We start from the raw sequence: 25945 nt of genomic DNA, 5'->3' as shown, positions 1-25945 counted from the left end.
ATTTTAATTTGAGCCGTTTAAGGGGACGTACCGGGTCAAGTTTCATTTTCTCCCGATTTTTCTACCATGTGGCCAGGGTCGCTTTAGGAGTTTCCCTATTCGGTGTGAGCACTAAATAACAAGTATTAATCCACTATAACAATTATTCGATTTTTGTCCGAGGCTGGTTTAGCGTATACCGTCTCCCTCTAACGCCCCCTGTTTCATTTGAAAATTTATGTGATCTCACTGCTTTATCTGACCTGAGGAGCCGTCTGTATGTTTTATGAACCTTGATGTTCTAGGACCCTGGAATCCCGAAAACCGTGTATTATACACTTTAATTGAAGCCGATTGTTTAAGAGGTCATACTGGGCCACGTTTCATTTTCTCCCGATTTTTATACCATGCACTCAGGGTCACTTTAGTAATTCCCCTATTCGATATTAGCGCCAAATTGCAATTATTAATGCAATGTTCACAACTATTCGATTTTTGCACGTGGCTGGTTTATCGTATACCTAATGTCCCCTGTTTTATTTGAAAATTTATGTTGCTCCTTTATCTTACCCGAGGAGCCATATGTGTGACTTATGGACCATATTGTTCAGGGACCATTGAATCCTGAAAACCGTGTATTATACACTTTAATTTAGGCCGTTTGAGAGCTCGTACTAGGTCAAATTTCATTTTCGCCCGATTTTTCTACCACGCGGCCACTTTAGAAGTTTCCCTATTCAATGTCAGCACTATATAACAAGTATTAGAACACCATACACAACTATCCGAGTTTCACCTGATGCTGGTTTATCGTGTACTAGTATTGGTGCCCGGCTTCGCCCGGGCTACCTCTACCTACCATTAAATTTTTTTTCATTAAATTAAAGTGTTTAAAGTTGCATAACTCATAAATTTATCATTAATATATTTTTCTATAACATATCCTAAAATTACAATGAAATAAATTTTGAGACAAATTCACTACTTCTGCTATTAATATTTCACTCTTACTAATGACACATAGTAATAACATTTTACTACTTGGCCATTATCATTGGTTACTTTCACTACTCCCGCCGTAATTATTGTTACTGTCACTACTGTTGCATTAACATTGATAATTTCACTACTCCTGCCGTAATTATTGTTACTTTCACTATTGCCGCATTAATATTGATTATTTCACTACTCCTGTTGTTGTTTCTACCCCTCTCACTAATCTCCTTGATAATATTGTTAATTTTACTATTCAAATGAGTAAATTACTATCATATAACTATATCCAATAATGTTACTACAATTCTTTTATTTCTTGTGAAATTACTTTTATTACTTAGGCATGCAATTTTAAGAGGGTTATATATTTATATAAATATATTGCATATATGCATTAAATCAAATTGAAAAAATTATGCAATTTATATATTATGGAATCTAGCTTGAATTATTTATAACCTACTTATTATATTTTTGTATGTTAAATAATTTAAATATATATATAAATCTAATAAACAATAAAGTTTAATAAAATTTCATAGATTTTAAATTTAATATATAATTTTATGATGATAATAATTAATACCATAAATGTGCATGTTTATGCTACTTAATTATTTTATTTTAAGGAAATTGACCATCTTTTAGTCTTCTATAAATATTTAGGAAAATTACTAAACATCTTCTTTCCTTTAGTCTCCTTGAAATTGACCATCTTAATTAATTATTTTATTTTAAGGAAATTGACCATCTTAATTAATTATTTTATTTTATGGAAATTAACCATGTTTAGGAAAATTATCAAGCTTTTATATAATTTAATTTTAACCCAAACTATGTAATATTTGCATTGAGATCCCTCAATCGGGTCCATCACACGGTGCTAGTGATTTAAAACTATATAGTATAATTAATTTGTATAACTTTCTTTAATTACATTGAAGTCCCTTGGTTTCTGGAATTAATATATAGTATTGATGGGCACCCTCAAATAGACCTGGGAAAATGGGTCAATGGGTCGGGTTCTGGTCGGGTTCGGGTCAGGCCAATTCGGGTCGGGTCAGCTCGGGTTTCTTATATTACCGGGTTAATTCCGGTTGGGTCGGGTCTTTTCGGGTATGTTTGTCAAGGAATTTTCGGGTCAAACGGGTCGGGTTGTATCATGCCGGGTCATTTTCGGTCAATGATTAAGAGAAAAAACGTATTTCAAGTTTTTTAGGGTCAATTAAAGTTATGTTTTGTCGGGTCATTTTCTGGTTGGGTGTTTTCAGACGGGTCATTGCGGATCGGGTTTGTTATGGGTCCATGAAAGCTGGGGTGATTTTCGGGTAAAGCCGGGTCAATTCAGGCTTCGGGTGTTAATGTTTGGGTCGATTTCGAGTCCCGGTTAGCCTTTTTGGGTCGGGTTGATTTTGCCAGATCTACCCTCAAAAACGTCCATGTTTCATTTGAAAATTTGGGTGACCGCTTTATCTAACCCTAGGAGCCGTCCGTGTATTATACACTTTAATTTGAGACGTTTGAGAGGTTGTACTAGGTCACGTTTCAGGAGTTGCCTTATTCGATGTCAGCACTAAATAACAAGTATTAATCCACTGTGCACAATTATCCGATTATCGCCTCAGGCTGGTTTATCGCATACCGGCACCCTCAAATGTCCCTTGTTTTATTTCAAAATTTATTTGCCCTCTTTATATGACCCAAGGAGTCGTCTGTGTGATTTATGGACCTTATTTTTCCAGGACCCTCGATCCTAAAAATCGTGTATTATGGACTTCAATTTGAGAGGTCGTATTAGGTCATGTTTCTTTTTCTTCCGCTATGTCTACCACGCGTCCGGAGTCATTTCAGGAGTTGCCCTATTCGATCTCAGCGCAAAATAACAAGTATTAATCCATTGTTCACGACTATCCGATTTTCGCCCGAGGCTGGTTTAATGTATGTTGGCACCCTAAAAAATCCTCTGTTTTATTTGAAAATTTATGAGGCTGCTTAATCTGGCCCGGGGAACCATCTGTGTGATTTATGGACCTTATTGCTACGGGACTCTGCAATCCCGAAAACCGTGTATCACTTTAATTTGAGCCTTTTCAGAGGTCATACCGGATCTCGTTTCATTTTCTCCCAATATTTCTACGACACGGCATAGGTTGCTTTAGAAGTTGCTCTATGCGATGTCAGCACTAAATATGACAAGTACTAATCCACTGTTTACAACTATCCGATTTTCGTCCGAAGTTGGTTAATCACATACCGACACCCTCAAACATCCCCTATTTTATTTCAAAATTTTATGTGTTCTCTTTGTATGACCCAAGGAGTCGTCTGTGTGATTTATGGACCTTATTGTTCAAGGATCCTCAATCCTAAAATCAATGTATTGTACACTTCATTTTAAGCCGTTTCAGAGGTCTTACTAGGTCACTTTTGATTTCTCCCGATTTTTCAACCACATGCCCAGGGTCGCTTTAGGAGTTGCCTATTCGATCGCAGCGCCAAATAACAAGTATTAATCCATTGTTCACCACTATCCGATTTTCGCCCGAGTCTGGTTTATCGCATTCTGGCACCCTCAAACGTTCTCGATTTTATTTTAAAATTTATGTGGCCTCTTTATCTGACCCGATGAGCCGTCTATGTGATTTATAGACCTTATGTTCTAGGACCTTGGAATCCTGAAAACCGTTTATTATACACATCAATTTGAGTCGTTTGAGAGGTCGTACTTGGTCACGTTTCATTTTCTCCTAGTTTTTCTACGACATGTTCGGAGTCGCTTCAAGAGCTGTGTTATTTGATCTGAGCGCAAAATAACAAGTATTAATCCATTGTTCACTAGTCTCCGATTTTCGCTCGAGGCCTATTTATCGGATACCGGCACCCTAAAACGTCCTCTGTTTCATTAGAAAATTTGAGTGGCCGCTTTATATGACCCAAGGAGCCGTTTGTATGATTTATGAACTTTATTGTTCCGGAATCCTAGAATTCTGAATACCTTGTATTATAGACTTCAATTTAAGCCCTTTTAGGAGTCGGACTAGGTTACGTTTCATTTTCTTCCGGTTTTTCTACCACGCACCCTGGGTCGCTTTATGAGTTGCCATATTCGATGTCAGCGCCAAATAACAAGTATTAATCCACCGTTCACGTGTATCATATTTTCGTCTGAGGCTGGTTGAACGTATACTGGCACCCTCAAACATCTTCTGTTTTGTTTGAAAGTTTGTGTGGTTGCTTAATCTAACCCAAGGAGCTGTCTGTGTGAGTTATGGACCTTATTGTTCAAGGACCCTGGAATCCCGAAAACCTTGTATTATACACTTTTATTTGATCCGTTTGAAGGTCGTACTGGGACAGCTACTCCACCCATTGCCATTTGGTTTTGGGATGGAAGCTACTTGCACTAGTAATGTGGATATGCTCTCCTCCTGGATGGTTGAGGCCTAGGCCCGTATACGAATCTAACATGGTATCAGAGCCCAAGGTTTAGTCTTGGGTTGTGAGGCGAAGATGGGTCCTAAAAGCAATGACGTTCTCATCCGACGAAAGGTAAAACTGGGCCACTATTTGGCGGATCCGAAAAGCGATAACGTTCCCGTCCGACGAAACATGTTCGAAAATAATGGCTTTTCTATCGAACGAAAAAGAGACCTTACAAGTGCGAGGGCGTGTGAAGAATCAGTTGTTGTTCTCCCAAATTGGAGAAGTAAGGAGAATTGTAATCCACTTAATAAGACAAGGAGTTATTTCACCCAATGTCAATTAGTTTTGAGATGAAACCACCTTAAACTTGTAAAGTGGTCACTCTCTTCTCCTCAATGGGTTTGGCACGGTGTAATAGTACGTAGCGATCTTATTGATCGTCAGGAAGACGTTTATGATTAATTATCATTTAACACCATCTTACAAAGTTGTGAGGATTCTTTATAATATAAACACACTCATTTATTGACATTAATAAACTGAGTATTTAACCAAGGCAAAATCTTATTTTTGACGGATTATTTTCAGTCTGAAATAAGACAGACCAAATATGCTATTTTATGATAAAATGTTACTATTTTCTGATAAAACGTTACCATTATTTTCAGAGTAAAAAGTGACAACTTAGTTATAACATTTTGTTAATAAATGATTACATTCTATTAAAAAAATGGTAACATTTTCTAGTTTGAAAATAGTACCATCTGAAGCAAAATTTATTGTTTAACCAAGAATCCCCCTTTTTTTTTACTACTAAGAGAATAAAAATTCTCTTAGTTTTCCCTCCAAAAGGCATCTAGCTAAATAAGGTAATAAGTAAAAAAAATCATTACATTATTATCTTTTCAATTAATATATTTTTATAATTAAACTCTAATCTTCTAATTAAAATTCATATTTATGACTTTTTCATTAAAATACATAATTTATTCCCCAATCATTTTCATTTCCATAAATATTATTTTTCATCAGTTACACTGTAAAATTGCAAACCTCTTCTTATGCAGTCTTTAACATAATTATTGTCATCACTTACACCCTAAAATTACGTAAATCTGTTTCTTATATTATCCTTCATCAGTTACACTCTAAATATGGTGTATATTTTTTAGGACGTAACAATTTTTATTTATGTATTTTTTTAATTCAAAATAAAAAAAATATTAGTCTAATTATTCGTAAATTGTCTTTTTAAGTGCGTGGTATACTGTTTTTACCTGTTTTTGTTATAAGGTTTATAGGCGTTTTAATTATATTTTACATTTTTACATCACTTAATTGTAATTTAATACTCAGTATAAATTAGTTTCATGCAATGATATAGCATTATAGAGTTAATTTTTATAGTAAAGTAAAAATGGTTTAAGACAAAAATAATTTAACTTAAAGTATCTTTTGATGGTAATAAACTTTCATTTATTACCTCTTACTAAGATTATATTAGTACATTATAACATTAAAGATATAGTTAATTTAGACAATTAATTTAATGAGAATGTCTCTTTATAAAACAAAACTAAAAAATATCGTGTTGTATTACGGGGATCTACACTAGTTCACATTGTAAGACGGTGTATTCTATAGTTTGTATTCTATTTAGCTATAAACCTAGCTAAGTAATTTTTCAGCAACTTTAAAACTAACTCTTTGACTTTACTATGATGAGCTCCATTATTTCCATCTAATTGTAAAAACAATCGGTTCGATAATCATTTTTCCTTCAATCCTTCTGGGCACAACGGCTGAACGGCACAATGCATGTTATATTTACAGAAGACGAGAAGTACATCAGCACATAACCCTGTCAAATTTATAACATAGATCGGTTTAGGAACGATCAACACATTGTATCCTTACCCTTTAAAAAGAGAGAAGTTCGGGTACTGTAGCGATGAATAGTAAACAAGCAATGTACACCGTTGATCTCTCACCCTCAATCTCACCCTTTCATTCTAAGTTAACCTATCCTTCGACCTTCATCACTCTCTCTCTTTTCGTCCTTCAACACTCATTTGCTTCTCTCATAAAAATACTACTCTCTAAATCCTTCCCAAATTCACTTCTTTTAATAAACCTTCACAAATCTCACACAAATTGCTTCAAATAATCGGATCCCATCGCAAATTTATCACTTGAACCAACCTAATTTCCCAGATCACTTCAATGTCAGAAATTATTAGGGTTATGGACTATGGTTCACAATTAAATTGGGGATTTCGGTTGTTTTGGATTGCTGCTCAGATTATAAGACTTTGTTGCGGATCAATCGGAGTTGCTGGTGTTGTAGGGTTTTGTTGCGGTTGAATCGGAGGTGCTGGAGTTGTAGAGTTTTGTTGCTGTTGAATCGGAGGTGCTGGAGTTTTATGGTTATGTTGCGGATCAATTTTTGTTGTTGAAGGTTACGAAAACCTGACAGAAGGTTAGGTTCTACAGCCACCTTTCAATTCCATTTTCAGCCTCAAATTAGCATCGCAATTACTCCTTTATAATTAATTTTATTTTACCTGTGTCATTTCCGTGATTAGCTCTTGTTTGGGTAATTTTTGAATTTAACTTTAGTGATTGTTATTTTGTTTAAGATGTGTGCTTGTGAACTTTTTCTGGGTAACATTTCATTAGATTTTGTTTGTGTGGGCTTGATATTTGTTAATTGACGCTAAATTTTGACTGAGTTTTGTTGATGCGGTTGAATCGGATATAATAAAACAAAGTGAAAGAGTTTGAGGCTCAGGTACCTTTTAGGGTTAGTAAGTTGATAACTGTATAATAGCTTTATTGACATCTGAGCTCTTTGAAGCCTTGATACTCCCACTCATCAATTGAGAAGCCTAGCGAGATAAAAATGAAGGATTGATAGAGGCGAAATATAATAAAATGACTAAAAGGCAACCATCAATAACTAATTGTGAAAATAAGAAAAAGAAAGTAATGTTTGTCACATTTTCATTATAATGGAGGACCATATGTGATATTAAACCTTGATACTATTCTTTTTACATGTTTGATGTTGATAATTGGAAAATACAATTTCAAATGTCAAGAAACAGCACACAACAATAAGGCAAATGCTGCAAATTCATCTCAAAATTTAGTGTCCTTTCGCAATGTCACCATGTACGATTTGAACGAGGGCAGTGGAGTAGCTAGGATGGTTTAATTTTGACATTTGAGATTTGAATTCAAGAAAAACCCTTCCATATGTCAAAACAACACCCGTAGTCATGTTACTCAAGTTATCCTTAAAACTCATAAATGATTTTGTTTCCTTGAATCCATGTTTAGAAATTGCAATGTTGGGATTCAATTTGAATGGAAACCATTGGAATTCAACTAAGAATTTTAATTTCACAATAATTAGGCATGGGGACCGGTACCCAATACCCATACCCACCAGCTGAAATTAATCACCGCCCAACGTGGATACTTATCTGTTGGCCTGTACCCGCCAACGAGGGTGAGAAATCTACCATTCAAACGCTCGATCAAAACAATATACATGCTGAAATACAAGGAATTTGAATACCTTTAGCCAACATCTAAAATTTGGTCACTTATAAGGCCACAAAGTCGTAAAATGACAAAACAAACATGGATGACACATTATAGCAACGAAGTGTGAAATCAAGTGTCAAATGAATGTGGTATTGTTCAAATTGATCCCTTGTATTATGTAATTATTGGCCTGCATCGAAATCCCTTGTAGATGATGCCTCTGATGATGAAATGCAATCACTTCTTTGTGTCTACTCCTTAACCGGCATTTATATGTCAGGTTGGATACTTTGGACTTGTGTTTCTTTTACGCCTGAGCCTTTTACGGCGTACCTCTTTTTGTGTTCGATATTAACCATTTCTACAACTGAGATTTTGTTAATACCCTTTAGGTTTATAGATCTGGGCACTTGAAGGTGTTTGTGCACCTCTACTTTCTCGCATAGCCGTTGATTTGGTTGCAGTTGTGTGACTGTCTCAGGATACGGAGTGAGAGTTTGAGCTCAGAACACGAGGTATTGATTCTAACACTAATTAATTTTGTTTTTGTGCTATGCACTTCCTTCTATTGCTTTTATTTATGTAGATTGAAATTGTTGTGGTTGTAGTTGTATCGGGCTATGTAGTGAGAGTTTGAGGTCAGAATGCGAGGTATTGATTCTCACCCTAATTAATTTTGTTTTTCATGATTTCTTTTGTGTTTTTATATCTTATCGTTTACTATTTTATTCTTAGTTTGTTGGGGGTATCTTGTGTTTTTTGCATTACTGCTCTTTATTTACTAGGGCTGGTTTGGTTTCCTTCATTTCACGATGTTTAAAATTGAGTTTTTTATATACGGTGTTTTGGGATTTGCTTGAGATCTGCACTGTCAACTTCAGGAGGAGTTGATCGTGATCCCACAGCTATTACTTTTAACCCTGCCTTTTTTAATTCGTCTTGGCTGTTTTTATTTTGAATAGCATGTACCTGTTAGCATTTTTACATCTTATTGCTTGTTATTGCTTAGTATTTTGATCCGTGTCTTCTGGTTTGGTGCTTACAGATGGCATGACTTTTTTGGTAGTAATGAATGATAGGAAAGGTGGACCGATTAAATGGAAAATAGATCTTTTTAATCTCTGATCATCTATCCATCCCCTCACCGAGACATTATCTATCCCATTAAAGAACTCGTCAGGTTATTGAGTTTTTTTTGTAGTAATGTTCATGATCCTCTTCCTTAATTTGGCTATAATAGTTGCATACTTCACTACTATGTTTTCTCCATCTATGTTTACAGTTTTATAAATGCCACCTTGCAATTTACAGGGGTTTGGACAGCCTTAGATAATAGCGTGAGAAGATCTTTCCTCCATCCTAATCAGGTATCTATTTGTGCTTCTTTTGGCTGATTGACTATATTGTAGATGCTCTGTTTCTGAAGATCGACTATATTTTAAAATCTTCTTTTATCTTTGGTTGCCTAATTTACTTCCTCTTTTACAGAAAACATGGTCGTTCCGGATCTGAAGTTGCTTTTTCTCTCTCGTGACCTGTGTCTGTTTATTGGATTTTACAGGTTTGGAACTTCAATTCCTAGCTTTGCCATTCACCTGTATATTTTTTTCATTAATTTATAGATGGTGATTATTGATGAGGAGATTGGCATTGATGCAGACGTCGTCGACTGTGATTACAGGCTAACCTTTCAGGCTTTCATCACCAAGATTGACATATCATGTAAATTCATAATACCTTCTAAATTTCATGGTTTCAGTTTAGTTAGTTCTGTGCTGATCTATTAAACTGTAACATTATGTCACAGGCTATTGTGCCCCTAGAGATAGTCTTTGCATCTGATATATGATATAAGTGGTTTCACTTTGGAGGATCTATTATCAGACTGGTACAACAAGCTCAGATGAAAAAGTTGCCCCATTGGAGGATAACTCATATGGCTGCAAGGTGAGTGTTCAGTACTTGGAGAAAACTTCAACACCCATCAACGTGAGTGCAAATGTAGGTAGGCCACTAACTTATAGTGGTCCTTTTCTCCCTTGATATTGAATTCTGATCTTATTGTATGTATATTTTTGTGAATTTTTCCAGAGTTCCGTTGTGTCTGTTGAGAATATCTTTAGTATTGATTTACTGGCCCATGTTATGAGGTCATCAAGAAGCTGCCAAACAACGTTCTCTTATTGTGTGGTATGTTAGAGAGTTGAATTTTGAAATTAGTATCCTAATTTTAAACGTGACGTTGATTCCAGACTATCATGGGTCGGGTTGAATCTTGTTCCGTTCTCTTTTAACATCTAAATATGAGGAAATACTGCTGGGGTCACTTAAGTGGACTCTATAGTAGATTTCTGGATTCGGTACCATTCAATTGGACCCTGCATATCCATGACCAGACTTTATAGGCTTGAATGGCACAGAGAGCAGCCCAAATATGGCCAATGCCATATTTTCATACATTTCTATAGTTCATATTGAGGTTATTTATCTCACTTCTTTATGGCTAACTCGGGCAATTTTATTGTTTCTTAATTTACCATTATGATAAATGTGACTTGTTATTATCTGTTTTCTTTGAGATTGATCCTAGGTTTATGTATTATTATTACTATAGAGTCCACTTTAAGTGACCTTAGCAGTATTTGGTTAAACCTAAGAGATAAAGAGAGGAAAAGAGTTCAGTTTGCTAAGAGAGGAAAAGAGTTAAATTTGGTTGTTGTTTTTAGTATGTATTGGGCATTTTGTTTGTATGAATCAGTGATTTGATGTTGGTAATTAATGGATCGTGAAATTTCTGATGAAACAGATGATGATATAGAAGAGCATGAGAAATTGGTGGGTGAAACATCTCAGTAAGCTTTGCATAATGCTATGTGCTCATCTGTTCCTGTTGCTGAGGATTTACATCATTCTGATGGTCCTTATAATGGAGAGTTAGATAATCACTTGGATTCAGGTATTAGTTTTACAACCTTGGCTAAATTATTGTATAAGACCGTCTTAAAATATGAGACAATGGTTAGTGATCTGTGTTGCTTGATATTATTGTGGTTTTGTTTAGTTAATACTAGGTAGGATTTTGGTAATCGTGTTGCTGCATGCAGTGTAGATAGTCTGTCTGTGTACTCATATGTGCATGGTTTTAAATATCAAACAATTGTTAGTGACAAAAATAGGACTAGAACCTAAAATTTATAGTATAAAAGTCACAACTTTTCAACCAAAAAGATCAACACGTGCTGAAAAAAATGTCTTGTTAGGCTGGATGCTTAGAAAGATGCTTAAATGTTGACTTGAAATCCATGTCTTCAAATGGTTGATAAAAATTAATAGTATAAAAGTCACCGCTTTTCGAGTAAAAAGAACATTACGTGCCGAAGAAAATGCTTGTTAGGATGGAAAGAGAATGAGGGGGAAGGGGAAGAGGTGAGGAGGATGATGCGGTGACGGATGGAAACGGAAGAAGGGAGTAGGACGAGAAAGAAAATGGGGAGGAGGTTCAACCCTCTTCCTCGCTTCCTTCTCTTGTTCCTCCTCGTGTGCAACTCTGTCTGTTCTCCTTTATTGTTACTCATATTTACTCCCCACCGACTCACTTGCTTCTATCATTCTCACCACCGCCCATGTTGTAGTTGATGTACCTCTGAACTAATTATTCCTTCTAACACTCTATTTACTTCCCACCAGAATCCTTGGATTTTGCATTCAGTGAGTTAATGAAACAATCAGTTAGCATCTTATTTATTTTCTGTGAGTTTTGATTCTTAATTATATGCTGTTTTTTTTTTTTTAAATAGGTAAGAGTTTAATCACCGTGGTTAATGTGTGGTGTAAGGTTTTCATGTTCAAAGATGCTACATTTATTTAGGAGGGGGAAGGGGAGGTGGATGAGGAGAGGGGGAGGCAGAAAGGAGGGAAGGGGAGGATGAGGAGGGTAAAGGAGTCAAAGCCTTTATTGAGTCTTGTCATTACTTGTAATCTTGTGGCAAGTTCTTTAAAAGGACATTGAGTGTCTTTTTAGTCCGCATTGTAATCTTTGTTGTGGTCTTGAGAAGGTGTAAGTTAGTCTGAAAGTTAATCTTTTTGTGAATGCCAAGCCTTGAGATTTTGTTGGAGGACATGGGTCTGAATCGGATATATATGACTAAGTAGATACTTTTAAATTTCACAAATAGTTTTCTCCAGATTGGTGTGATATTAATTTTGTAGGATATGCTTATTGTTTGGTGGGGAGACGAGGGAATGTTGAGACGGAGGGATATAGTGGGGGAGGTAGAGTGTCTATGTTTAATCTTGTTCAATTTGCTTTCACATATGTGGTCAATCCGTCATTAAAACCTACTTACATGGGACTAGGTGCATACCTATCACAGTCACAAAAACGGGAGGGAGAACAACTAATGTTTGTTTGGCTTTTGTTTACTTTGAGAGGAAAAGGCGGAGAGAGTTGAAGAGGGGAAGGGAGAATGACTCTTTTTTGTGAATGCCAAGCCTTGAGATTTTGTTGGAGGACATGGGTCTGAATCGGATATATATGACTGAGTAGATACTTTTAAATTTCACAAATAGTTTTCTCCAGATTGGTGTGATGTTAATTTTGTAGGATATGCTTATTGTTTGGTGGGGAGACGAGGGAGGGTTGAGACGGAGGGATATAGTGGGGGAGGTAGAGTGTCTATGTTTAATCTTGTTCAAATTGCTTTCACATATGTGGTGAGTCCATCATTAAAACCTACTTACATGGGACTAGGTGCATACCTATCACAGTCACAAAAACGGGAGGGAGAACAACTAATGTTTGTTTGGCTTTTGTTTGCTTTGAGAGGAAAAGGTGGAGAGAGTTGGAGAGGGGAAGGGAAAATGACTCTTTTTTATTGTTCAGATTGGAGAGAGGGAATGAAGGAGAGAAGGAAGGAGGGATATGTTGTCTTGGCTTGGCTGAATTTGAGAGAAACTCTATTTGGTTTTGGTTATATTGAGAGAGAGGGAGGGAGGTAGAGAGAGGACAAGCACCATAACCTTATATAGATGTTGACGAGGATGAATCTAGAGAAGGCAATAGGATACGCTTATTACGACTTTGAACTATATTGCAATACCTACACCTACTTGATAATCTTATTAGTTACGCTTATTACGACTTTGAACTATATTGCAATACCTACACCTACTTGATAATCTTATTAGTTTTGTTACTTTGTAAGATGGAATTCGAATGGCTTTTGGAGTGGCCCCTACGATTAGAAAAACCCTAAAAAGTGTTTAAGAATGGCAAACCACTTGAACAGTGTGAACGTTTTTGACACTTTTTAAAACCTCGACATATTTCAAATGATGAATATATTAATGATAATATGATGAATATATTAATGATAATTTAGTCCTAACTGAAAATTTACTGATTTGAAACTTGACGGCCAAAGAGCTTTAGAATCTATTAGATCATGAAATAGGGTGAATCGGCCACATATGCTATATGACCTATGCAATTTCATTATTAGAACTAATTGAATTGGTTTGCCATTCTTGAACCATTTGAGACGAGCTGCCAGGAAGAACGAAAGAGAGCAAAATGAATTTCTTTATCGTTCTGATTCAAGTAATATTTACTCATCATTCCTTTTTATTTTCCACCACATAGTTCTTTTTTTTTTTTTGACTATTTACGTGTATTAATGTAATTTAGACTTAATTGTTCATTATGGTTTTGAATGCTCATTGATACCAAATGAGGAAGTAGCCCGGATTCTAATTGGATTTTCGTATTTACCTTATAGGTCGGTAGTTTAAGTAACCTTGGCACCCTCTTGTCTATGGTATAAGGGTTGAGTTTTAGGGATGGTGTCGTTTAAAGTTTAGAGTTTAGAGCATGTAAACTAATTGAAATAGTCGCTAAGAAACTAAGAAACAAGTATGAAGTACATATTATTGAGGCAAGTCAACTAAATAGATAGGTAGCCACTATAAAATATCTCTCTCTAAGAAGTTATGATTATGAAACTTTCATAAAATATGAATAAAATTGCAGTTCTAAACTAAAGAAATGGTAGTGTGAACTAGAGTGAAGGAGTAGAAAAAATTTGTTGTTTGTTTGGGGATTGATATGTTGGATTTCGTTTATTCTGGTCATGGTCTGATACTTGTGGTTTATCCTGACTCTTCCGAGTTAGTTCGTAATATTGCTAATATAAAGAATGTATTAACAATTTAAATGAAACATAAGCAGTTTTACTATTAATGTGCAGGATGACAGATTTGATGCAAGATATGGGGTTACTCAGACGATTGAATGCCGCTTGTGAGATTGTGTTGTAGTAATTATTTTATTGCGTTACAATATTTTGGGTAGGCTCTTTATTGCTGCCCAAGTTTATAACACTTACTTTTTTTTTTGAATGCGTAAGCTATAATGCTTTAAAACTGTGAGTTCTATGTTGGTCTATTTATAGTGTAGAGAAATATAAGTTTGCAAGGCATTCTGATGCTTTAGCTATTCTGCGTGTTTAGTACTATTCTCCAAGGTTGAGGTCTTACATTCATATTGCTTTGTGTGTTTAGGAAAGATACATTTTTTTTTCAAATACACCCATGTTACTCTACAATAGTTCGTACTATTTAGACAGATTGCGGCATCTCGCCTGTTAGGGAGGCAAATTGTGTTGATCGTCCGCTATTATCTCATTCTTTATTTCAATTTGCACGAGAATTTTTTTTTAAAAAAAAAGTGTGCGCTTTACTGTCATAGGCGTTTCGCTTAATATTTTAAGACTAAGTACTGTTGATGCTTTGCATTATCAGACTTTTTTTTGCATGCTTACTTCGTTCCGCTGGCGTTTACGGGCAGATGATGGGAAACATCCCTTTCTATTCAAATGCATCCTTTCACCGTCGGATAAACAATTATCCAGAATTCATGCTGCTAACTTGGCATGTGTGCTCTCAAACTGTTTTCTAAAACGCGGTTTTGCGCCCGATAGCTACAAGCTGTTCATCTCTCTCAAAATCTTGCACGTCCTTGCACTAATGCTATACTATAGCATTTAGCCTACCCAAGGTAGTAGTGTAAGGCTGTCGTTCTATCTGCTAAATGGTAGAGTCTAACTTCGTGAAGTAATTTGCCTGCCATTCCAAGGCGAAACACACATAAACTAAAAGCGATTAACGTAAGCATCATGACAGCGGTTTGTCAAATTGGGGCTCCGCGCCCGGGAGGGCGCGGCGCAACGACTAGTAAATGTAAAAGTGGTGTTTTTTTCTTGATAACTACTCCCTCCCTCCTGGTCAATAATCTACATTTGCTTTATTTTCCCCTCACAAAATAAAGCAAATGTAAACTATTTGCCGGAAATGACATTTTCTGTTAACTAAGAAGTTTTTAGTTCACAAGTTTTCGCTACTAATTATGAGTTCGAATGATTTTGATTAGACGGTCAATATTAGGAAGGAATAAGAGATATGGTATATTAGATGAGAATATAGTCAATATACCATTTATCTTATCGTATAAGTTATACTCCCTCCACACAAGTTTTCACCTCATTTCTCTATTATATGTGAGGTATATTTTAATGAAATGGGGTGAAAATAGGTGTGTGGAGGGAGTATTATATTATTGTCTTGCATAATAAGATAGTACGAAGTATATTGTAGATCTAGGGTTAAGATTTGAGCAAGTACTATTAGATGAGAATATAGTCAATATTATTGTCTTGCACAATATTATATTATCAATAATAAAGTCGTCTTGTCTCGCCTTCCTATGTTCGTACCAGTGATCAGCTTGCTGACATACTTACCCAACCTCTTGGTGCTTCTCAGTTTGTAGCATTCTTAAGCAAGATGGGCATTTGTAATCTGTATGCTCCCTCTTGAGGGGGGTAACAGACTAATAGAGCCCATCGTATTATATTATATTATATCGTCTATCTTGGGAAAGGGGTAACCCAAACCCTAGTATAAAATAAGAAGGATCGTACTTGTCTGTGCTATTGTGTTGTTCTTAGCAGCCAAGCCAAAGCAATTTGGGAACCATTAAGTCAAGGCTACAATCGAATAGGCATTTTTAATTACAATTACAATAATTATTGTATAAAATCGTTTTATATATGTGTTATTATACAACTAAGTAATAATTCCATTAAAATAACTTCTATCAGTCACCACTTTTTTTTGTAATAAGGACGTCAAAGTTGTTATATGTTTTTTTTTTTTTGAAAGAAATAATCAATTCATTAATAAATAGTCATAGGACATCTACAACAAGTGACAAATTTGAACGGATACAACTCGATTAGAATCAAATAAAATAAAATCTTGTTCAAAGAAAGATCGGTAAACTTGAATTGCTCCAAAGCACGTCCTCTATCATATCGCCGCAAACAGCTTTTTACAAGAGAATCATAGGATCTTGAGCCTTGACGAGAGACAATTTCATCTGACCAAATTGAGTGCAACCAACAAACTGACAACATATGTAATACCATATAACGATCTTTTATGAAACTGATCTTCCGCATCTTCACCATAAGAAGAACGACCAAAGCGCTCTTTTCTATATTTCCAATAGAACTAAAACCTAGAAAAATAAGGATTGAAAAAACTCCGAACATAGAGACAGACAAACGGATCTCACCAAAAGAGAGACTTTTATTGATTAATTCATAAAGTTTCATACTAAAAATTGATAAATAAAGCTTTTTGGGGCTTACCATCGATCAATAGTCGATCCCCAAATTTGATTGATGAAGGCTAGGATTTTTCGTGAACGGTATTTTAAAGTTGTTATATGGTTTGACATTATTTATTTGTGCATTTATTTATTATAAGCCGTTTTTACCTGAAACTTACTCTTTGGAATTTGGATTGCGTATGATATCATGTTAGCAAGTAAATTAAAAATTGCAAATTTGCTTATTTTGATACTGGGTCAATTAAAACCGTCTTTCGAAACAATATGTCGAGTTGTCGACAAGATTTTGTTTCATTCATTAATAATAGTAGGGCGAAAGTCTAAGGGAATGCGATATTGACCAACATTTATTGAGAACGAAACATCGTATTTTAACACTTTCTACAAATGAAATAACTAATGACAAATGTCTTCAATGTGAGGAAAACGAACAGAAAAAGTTAAAGAGAACCCGAGTTTAAGCAACATGTTCTTTCTTCTGTCGCTTACGGACTCCTCGAAATTATTGTACTATCGAAAATCAATTACTAAATAACAAGTGTACCAATTTAAGTGTGATGATCAATTTGCTCATCAAATATATTCCTAAAATAGAAAGAACAACAATTAATTAAGCCTCCAAAATAAAATTAGATAACAAATGATCGTGACAAAGAGGGTAGTTTAGAAAATTATTCTGATAACCTTTTTTTTATCTAAACATGGTTACATTTTCGTTAGTATGGATCGAAAAATAGTTATGTAAAATTCATTTGTTTAATCACACTTGGACTCAAGGTCGGTTCTGAGGGTCGTGTAAGATATTTCCATAAATCAAATAAGTATTATATTAATATTTAATTAAGTTATTTTATGGAAATTAAGTTGATCCATTGTATGGTGAAATTTACCTAGGATTCTGTTTCCACTATTGACTCCCATAAGTTATCACTCACAATTTAGGAAACTGTTCAGTTGACTCTGAGTCTATATAATGGGAACATATTTATTCTGATTAAAGTTCATCAAGTCTACCTCATTAAGAAAATACACCATCTAAATTGTGAGGCTTAGGGTTTGGAAACTAAGTCAGATTTGGGGCATAAGGAATTGGGTTATTCATTAAGACGGATCAATTATTTCAAGCAATGGCTGGAGGTAAGTAATCGATCTCTTTTATCGCTTCCGCATTCAATTTATACATGTTCATTATGAGACTAGAACATGTTGTTTTAGACTATAAAACTTACAATTGGTATCAAAGCGAGTAATCGGCTCTGTTTTGCTTGAATATGAAAATTAAATTTCCGTGCCGATCTTGTATGCTGCGAACTGGATTTTCGATCTGTTGGGATCATTGTTGCATCTATTTCGTCTGATTCCCTATTACGTCTATCTACAAGGAGTTAGAGAAAAATAACTAATTAATGTATGGGCAAATTGTGCCACTTTGTGGTGTTGTAGTCTTCAAGTGAGCACTTGTCATTACATGTCTTTGGTTGGCAGCATCTTGTTTGCTATTTTCATGGTGATTTCAATGTTTTTTTTGCACAATCAATAATCATGTTAACTTATACGGTTATACCGTTCCCATTCGGTCTGTGCTTGTGGTACCAATTTGCGTGGTACTGATCTGAATACGTAGTATTATTAGTATTGTGCTATTGCGATTGATTATACTTTTGGAATTATTTATGATCATATGTATAGAGAGTGAGACCAATTAAAATTTCTGGTCATATGGCTTTTCCTATATACATAAAGTTGAGTATATAGATTAAAGTTTCAAAAGTTAATGTCAAGTGATTTAAAATTTTATTAGTTAGAGTTTAGCCACAGCATCTCTAGTTAATTAAAATTTATTTTGGAATCACATATGAAAACTAGAACATTAATTGTGATTAGTTGTATGTAATATAATGAGACTTACCCACAGCAATCTTGTTATATGTATTTGTATGACTAATTAGGATAATATATTGAATCTTGTTTCTTAATCTACCCACAGGAGTTAAGAGATGTATATGATTTGATAGTATTGTCATAAAGTTAAATTTTTATGTATCTAATTGAGTAGAACTTTAGCCCACAGGCAAGTTTTATGTCTCTAGATACATATTTGAGCATGATTTACATTGGTAAACATGATAAATTTTAAAGTCTCAACTTTGGTAATAAGCATGTTATTTATTATATTTGCAGCAATTTTACCTGGGAGTTCTACTGATGTTAAATTTGACATTCCTGAATTAAATGGTGATAATTATAAGGTCTGGAAAGAGAGAATGATACTGCAGTTGGGATGGTTAGATTTGATTATGCTATTCGGAAAGACGAACTACCTAAAGTAACTAAAGAAAGCACTAAAGAAGCAATTGATCTTTATGAAAAGTGGGAGAAATCTAATCGTCTCTCTATTATGTTCATAAAGACCAGAATATGTGCTAGTATTCGTGGTTCTGTCGATCAGCATACTAAAGTTAAAGATCTAATTAAGGCCATCGATGAGCAGTTTGCAACTTCTGATAAAGCTCTTGCTAGTATCTTAATAATACAGTTTTCATCTTTGAGGCTCACCGAGACTAAAGGTGTGCGTGATTATATCATGCGCATGAGAGATATTGCAGCCCAACTTAAGACTTTGGAGGTTACCATGTCTGACACTTTTCTTGTGCACTTCATTTTATGCACTCTTCCTCCAAAATATGCTCCTTTTAAGATCTTTTACAACACACATAAGGATAAATGGTCAATTAATGAACTTATGGCCATGTGTGTTCAGAGGTGGGCAGATTGTTGATGGAGGAAGGTGAAAATGTGAACCTCACTGTTGCTTCTTCTTCAAAGAGGCAAAAGGGTCACACTAAAGATAAGGGAAAGGGAAAGATTTCAGCTGAGCCAGCCATTAAGAAGGAGTCTACGTGTTTCTTCTGTAAAAAGAAGGGACACATGAAGATAGACTGCATTAAGTTTAAGGCTTGGCTAAAGAAGAAAGGTAATTTTCATGCGTTTGTTTGTTATGAATCTAATATGGTTAATGTTAATCATAATACATGGTGGATTGATTCTGGAACTACAATCCATGTTTCGAATACCTTGCAGGGTATGACAAACCTAAGGAAACCAGTGGGCAGTGAACTTTCAATCTATTCAGGAAACCAGATTAGTTCACATGTGGAGGCCATTGGGACATGCAGTTTAATATTAAGTAGTGGTTTTATTTTGCATTTGGAAAAGACATTTTATGTTCCCAATTTCTCTAGAAATTTGATTTCAGTATCAAGACTTGTACCTTTGGGTTTTACCTTTAATTTTTCAGACTCTGGATTCAGTATTCTCAGAAATTCTGAAATTATTGGTTATGGTATTTTGTCTGATAATTTATATCGTCTTGAACTGTCAATGCTGGTTTAAAACGTTGTATTATGAATGCGAATTCCTCTATATTGTGGTACCGGAGATTGGGACATATCTCCATTGAGAGGGTAAAAAGATTAGTAAAAGATGGAGTACTTGATACTTTAGACTTTACTGATTTTGATACTTGTGTTAGTTGCATTAAGGGTAAGCAAACTAACATGTCTAAGAAAAGTGCAAAGAGAAGTTCTAGCCTATTAGAAATCATACATACGGATATTTGTTGTCCGGACATGAACGCTAATGATCCAAAATATTTTATCACTTTTATTGATGATTACTCACGTTATATGTATCTTTACTTACTTCATTTTAAGGATGAAGCTTTTGATGCCTTTAAATTGTTTAAGGTTGAAGTAGAGTGTAACACTACGGATTTTTATAAGTTAAGTACTCGACCGAGTAGTGCCTACTCGGCCGAGTAATGTTAAAAGTGTATTCTGTTTGGCTTCTGCCGAGGAATACTCGGCCGAGTATGAGGAATACTCGACCGAGTAGAGGATACTCGGCCGAGTATGCTCTATACTCGACCGAGTACCCGGTCCGTCGAGTATTATTTTCAGATTTTATTTGGGAATGGTTAGGGCGTTATATATTACGATAAACAGTTTCTATTTACAATTTACAAAACCTAAAACATCCTACGACGCTCTAATCATCTCTGAATCTCTCCTTTGGGTGATCATAGCAATTGTATTCTTTCCTTTGATTCATCTTCGGTAAGTCCCCATCCTTATATTCAATGATTGATATTTAGGGTTTGTCTTTGATCATGAATTGGGGGAAATGGGGTTTTGCAGTTAGTGATTGGAATCATGTAATTGTTGTTGTAGGTGACGATGTGGTATTTGTTATGCATTTGTATGGTTGGTTGATTGCGGCGTAAGCGGATTGCGAAAAGGTAGGGTTTCTCCTACTCAAGATCGTTAATTGATTGAGATTGCATATGTTTATAATTGTTGTTATCTGCTGATCATCGGAGGATGGGTGTTGTGGAGACGGTGTTGGTGTGGTTGTGTTGTGACGGTTGTAGTGTTGTGTGTTTGTGATGTGTGTGTGTGTGATTGTGGTGGAGTCACTTGCGGGAGTGGCTTCACACCCTAGTTCGCCCTCCGTGGAACCCGTCACGGGAGGGGATGTGCACATTAAGGGACAGGGATTGTTAGTCGCTCATTGATGAGCCGGACTAGGTGGGGATGGGTGCGGTCACCCATCGGCGGCGAGGATTACCTGTTGCGATGGGTAATCTGGCAGGGCTACACACTTCGGTGTGTAGTCGGTTACTGTGTGAGATCGATGATCAGCTGGTGGTATTGTTTGTTGTCTTAGATTGATTGAGTAGTACTGACCCCGTTGTTGTTGTTTTGTAAAACCTGCGGTGATCCATTCGGGGATGGTGAGCAGATTTGACAGGTATTGCTTTTGGTGAGCTTGAGCGGTCATGGGGAAGTCGTCATCACCAGTTGTAGTATCACGATCCACGAGTCTTAGCTATGATTTTGTAGTTGTCCTCGTTGTATTCACTTTATTGGTTTTGGTTTGGTTTTGAATTGTTGTAAACATTAATACTTTACAAGACTTCTAATAAATGTGTTTAGGACGGACGCTTTTGATCTATACTAACCTCGGGCAACCGAGATGGTAATGACCTTTCATGCTTGGGTAGTCCTGGTAAGGTACCTTGGTATGAGGGGGTGTTACAAAGTGGTATCAGAGCCGACGATTCCGGCACCTAAAACTAATGAACTCAATGAACTTAGGGAGTCTAAATAAAATGAACCCGGGGAGAGTTGTTTGGAGCTACCGCAAAGACTTGGGAGACGTCCCGGAGTCGCACTAAGGCCCTTACGATCTCAAGCCGGTCACATGGGGGAAAACTGTTATATGTTTGAGTTATGTGTGTTTGATATCTATAGTTTGAATCTTGTGCATGGTTGGATTAAATGATGAAAGAAGTGGAATGTGATAGTTGTTGAAAGATGTATCGACGATTTGTTGATGTTGAAACTTTGAGCATGGAATATGTTGGCATGTTAAGTGTTGGGACATGGTAAAATATGAAAGGTGAATTGTGAATTTGTATACGATATATCTTGAACATGAAATATGTTGAGCATGTTACCTGTTTAATACGTGGCTTTCAAAAGGGTAGTGGTACATGTGTATATGATCATGATAATGATAGTGTTTTATTTGTTGGTATAAGCATGTGATTAAGGTCAAGCGTCTATATACCTAAATGTCGTGTTTAATTTTCATGTGAGAATGATAAAAGTTCATCCATGTACTGGTATTTAGAAGTATTAAGTTGTTTTTGTTGCCTTATGCATGTTCAAGTTGTTTTGGCATTAGAAAGCTTGATTTATCTGAATACCGATTACGGAAGGGTTGTCTTAAAACTGTTATAAGTCGAGTTCGAGAAATGATATTGCTGTGATTCCAAGTTGAGGTGATATCTTGTCCTCTTACGATTCTAACGATAGGTCACACGCCCAGAATGACCAAGTAACGAGTGAGATATGACTGTTTTACGAAAACTCGGACGGTCTTGAGAAGCTGCGCCTATACTCGACCGAGTAGTCCCTACTCGGCCGAGTGTCTTTTATACTCGACCGAGTATTCCATATTCGGCCGAGTAATCTCTCTGTGATAATACTTTTTAGCGTCTGGAGTCGTGGACTCGGCCGAGTAGTCTTATACTCGACCGAGTAAGGTCTACTCGGCCGAGTATTCCCAATACTCGACCGAGTAATCCTTCTCGCGGCAATTGAGTTGCTTTCGGAGTCGAAAACTCGACCTAGTAATATAGTTACTCGACCGAGTACCTTGTACTCGACCTAGTATGTTATGTACTCGACCGAGTACCTCGTTGGGCGGCCACTTTGAGTCGGTGGCTATGTTCTTACTTTTGTTTTGAGTCGGTGGCTATGTTTTTACTTTTGTTTTGAGCCGGTGGCTATGTTTTTCATTGTTTTGAGTCGTAGGGTATATACACATGTATGTTTTGAGTCTTAACGCATTCTTTTATATGTGAGACGGTCTTAATACGTAAGTTACCGGAAGGTATGACATGGAGAATGATGGCTTATGAGGGACATGTGTTGGGTAAGGAAGACATGTGTTAATGTGGTTGTGAAGGATAGTGGAAAAAGAAAAGGGAAGAATGATGAGCTAATCGAGGTAAAGAGCATGTTTTGTGAGATACGATGAGTGATATAGTCGTGTATTGAGTAGTATAAAAGTAAGTGTGACATTTCGGGATGTGTAAGGACTTATAGAGGGAGACGGTTAGCATTGTGTTGCTTAAGGATATATGTAATGAAAGGTTGCTTTAGAGGGATGGAGAAGAGGGGTATATAGTGAACTTAGATAGAGTTATGTCGCGACGTGGATTTGTAGATAGTGACCAAGTTTGGGAATTTGGAATTTTCACGATGTGAGCCTAGTGAGTAATTCTTTGGGCAACTAACGGTATGAGATGAATTTTGGTTTCCTAGTGATGTAAAAAGGGAGATGCAATTGTTTGAACTTTAAACGTTGATTTTATGGATAGATTAGTGACAATTGGGAGTTATAGTATAATGAGAGAAGACCCATGGTAAGAAAGAGTGAGACGATATCGACATAAAATAATGGGATTTGAGTTTGGAGCAATGTGAAGGTAACCGGAGCACTAGAGAGTTAGATAGAAATAATGAAGAGTTGAATTATTAAGGGAGTTTGTCGAGGGTAAAAGAAAAGAATAAGGGGAGTAAAACTAGGAACATGTTCACCGAGGTTATGTGATATAAAAGTAAGGAATCGTCGAGATGTATGATACTATCATGAGGATTTGAGTTTACAGTTATATAGAAGTTCCGGGACAACATGATAATCATGAGTTTCGAGGAATTAAAGAAAGCAAAAGTTGGGTAAAGAATTTGCACGATATGAGATTTTGGTGGTGAGTCGGGTGACGATACAATTACGGATGGAATTGGAAATAGTGTTGAGGTAATTTTTGTTGATATATTTGATGTTTGTTGTTTGGGATGAGAACCAAAGGGAGGAAAAGGATTGTTATATTAAGAAGTGATAGTAAGAGAGTAGTCACATGAAAAATGTTGGTGTCATAGTATTGTCACTAGTGGTTGAGGATGATGTTATTTTGGGAAGTTAGTTGTTCTAATGAGGTTGATTTTGTGAAGGTGATTAATGTTTGGTTATGAGGGAGTTTAAGGTATGGATATATGAGGTATTCGTTGGTAGTTGGGTACAGATGATATGGCTACGTTCGCCGGGTGGTGATAATTGTGTGTAAACGAAGATATGTTATGAAGGGCACCTGAGTTAAGTCTGGATAAGATATATTCATTGTCAAGTGGTAACTTATGTGATCAGGATTGACTAGTTGGATGTGATTATGGGTCTATGATGTGTATAAATGTTTGTGTGAGGTTCTGACCTCACGAGAAGCGGTAGGGTGTGATAGTCTTTAAGTTGTTATATGAATGGTTGTGATAGATGTTGGGTACGACAATCTAATGGAATGAGGTTCAAAAGGTAATAATTCGGTTGATCTGGCATGGATAGTTAAAATCGTATGTGTATTGATGATACATGTTTATTCCGTGAAAAGGTATGGATGATAGGCATGAGATTCTTGTATGTTTATTCCGTATAATATGTTGTGTTATAATCTAGTAAAACGGTTTTGAAAGAGTTTTCTTGTTCGAAATGTCATACTGAGTCAGTGTTTATGGGAATTATATGTGGGTGTGATGTTTATCGATGTGGGTGTTGTGCCTCGGGTGGTGATCCGGGCACGGTACTTTGTGTTGTGATGCGGGCATTTTCGCTGCTGGTGCGGTATTCTTTGGCGGTGTTCTGAAGCCGTCACCGGTTGTGGTGGAGTATACGGGGCGGTTACGATTTGAGTTTTGAAAGTACAGACCGGTTATGCATAGATTGTTGTTTTGTTGCTGTTGTTTCTTGTGAATTTCGGTTAGACATGTAGACCGTTGTTTTGTTTGTTGATGTTTCTTACCAGTTTCAGTTTGGGAATGAGGGTAGAGTATGATATGAAAGAGAGTTGCATATGTTTTCGTTGTTATCATGGTATAGTGATATTATGTTGATGGGACACAGTTGTGATAGGTTGTCACAGTAATTTTGATCTTGTTCTAGATGAGGCTTTGGTAGACATGGTAATGGCAAGTGATTCGTAGAACATGTGTGGTAATGATCGATATATGCGCAGATGGTTCATAATCCTTTGTTGAGACAGTGAGTGTAGGGTGTTGGGTATTTAGGGTCGTGTTAAGTTATGTATGAGTCTTGCGGTAATGAAAGAAAGGAACTTGAGGATCCAGTGTGAGTGTACGTAACAAGTGTGGATCGTGAATTATGCTTTTGGCGATAAGAGTTTTATATAGTTTATATAGAGAGGTATGTCGTGTTGCGGTAATGTGGAAGAGTTAGAGTGTTTGTTATGATCAGGATTGTGTGGCATTGGTTAGATGGAGTGCAGAATGAGTTGAGGTATGAGAACTGTTTAAGTAAGAGAGCCTTGGATATAGTAAGTGTTAGATTATAAGTGGGTATCTTTCACATGTGGTGGTGATGAAAATAATGAGAGGTATAGCTAAAGATCTAGTATTAGTGAGTTACGAGGACGTAACATGTGTCTTAAGAGGAGTAGGATGCGGCAAAGAGCGTTTGAGGGTTGTGCATGTCGTAATATTATTGGACGTAGAGTGTTGGTGTAGCATAAGGAATGGATGGGTACATATAGTGGTTGATAGTGTTAAAAGGCCATGGCTATGCTTGTAGTAGTTCGATGTTTAGGAGTGTGAGAATTTTTGATAGTGTTGATAAAAGTGGATGATGATATTTATGAGTTCGAGAGTTTTGGCAATTTGGATGATGATG

The 25945-nt window shown here is 36.1% G+C and overlaps 1 protein-coding gene and 1 long non-coding RNA gene across 3 annotated transcripts; both read left to right on the top strand.

The window, feature by feature from the left end:
• The first annotated feature begins 6446 nt into the window (after positions 1-6446).
• On the top strand, positions 6447-14603 carry LOC141595840 (uncharacterized). Of its 2 annotated transcripts, XR_012522312.1 has the most exons (11): positions 6447-6877; positions 8343-8465; positions 8559-8601; positions 8996-9130; positions 9262-9317; positions 9439-9511; positions 9610-9672; positions 9758-9897; positions 10042-10140; positions 10757-10906; positions 14196-14603. It is a non-coding gene; the product is annotated as an uncharacterized LOC141595840 (long non-coding RNA). The 2 variants fall into 2 exon arrangements; XR_012522311.1 differs by lacking the exon at positions 10042-10140.
• A 3163-nt stretch (positions 14604-17766) lies between these two features.
• On the top strand, positions 17767-19418 carry LOC141595704 (uncharacterized). Its single transcript, XM_074415669.1, has 2 exons — positions 17767-17776; positions 18889-19418. The coding sequence occupies exons 1-2, from the start codon at positions 17767-17769 to the stop codon at positions 19416-19418; spliced, it is 540 nt and encodes a 179-aa protein (XP_074271770.1).
• Positions 19419-25945: the final 6527 nt, after the last annotated feature.

Source organism: Silene latifolia, chromosome 8, assembly GCF_048544455.1.
Source record: "Silene latifolia isolate original U9 population chromosome 8, ASM4854445v1, whole genome shotgun sequence".
NCBI classification, from domain to species: Eukaryota; Viridiplantae; Streptophyta; class Magnoliopsida; order Caryophyllales; family Caryophyllaceae; genus Silene; species Silene latifolia.
The sequence above is the reverse complement of the archived record's forward strand: the minus strand, read 5'-3'. Positions and strand labels throughout refer to the sequence as shown.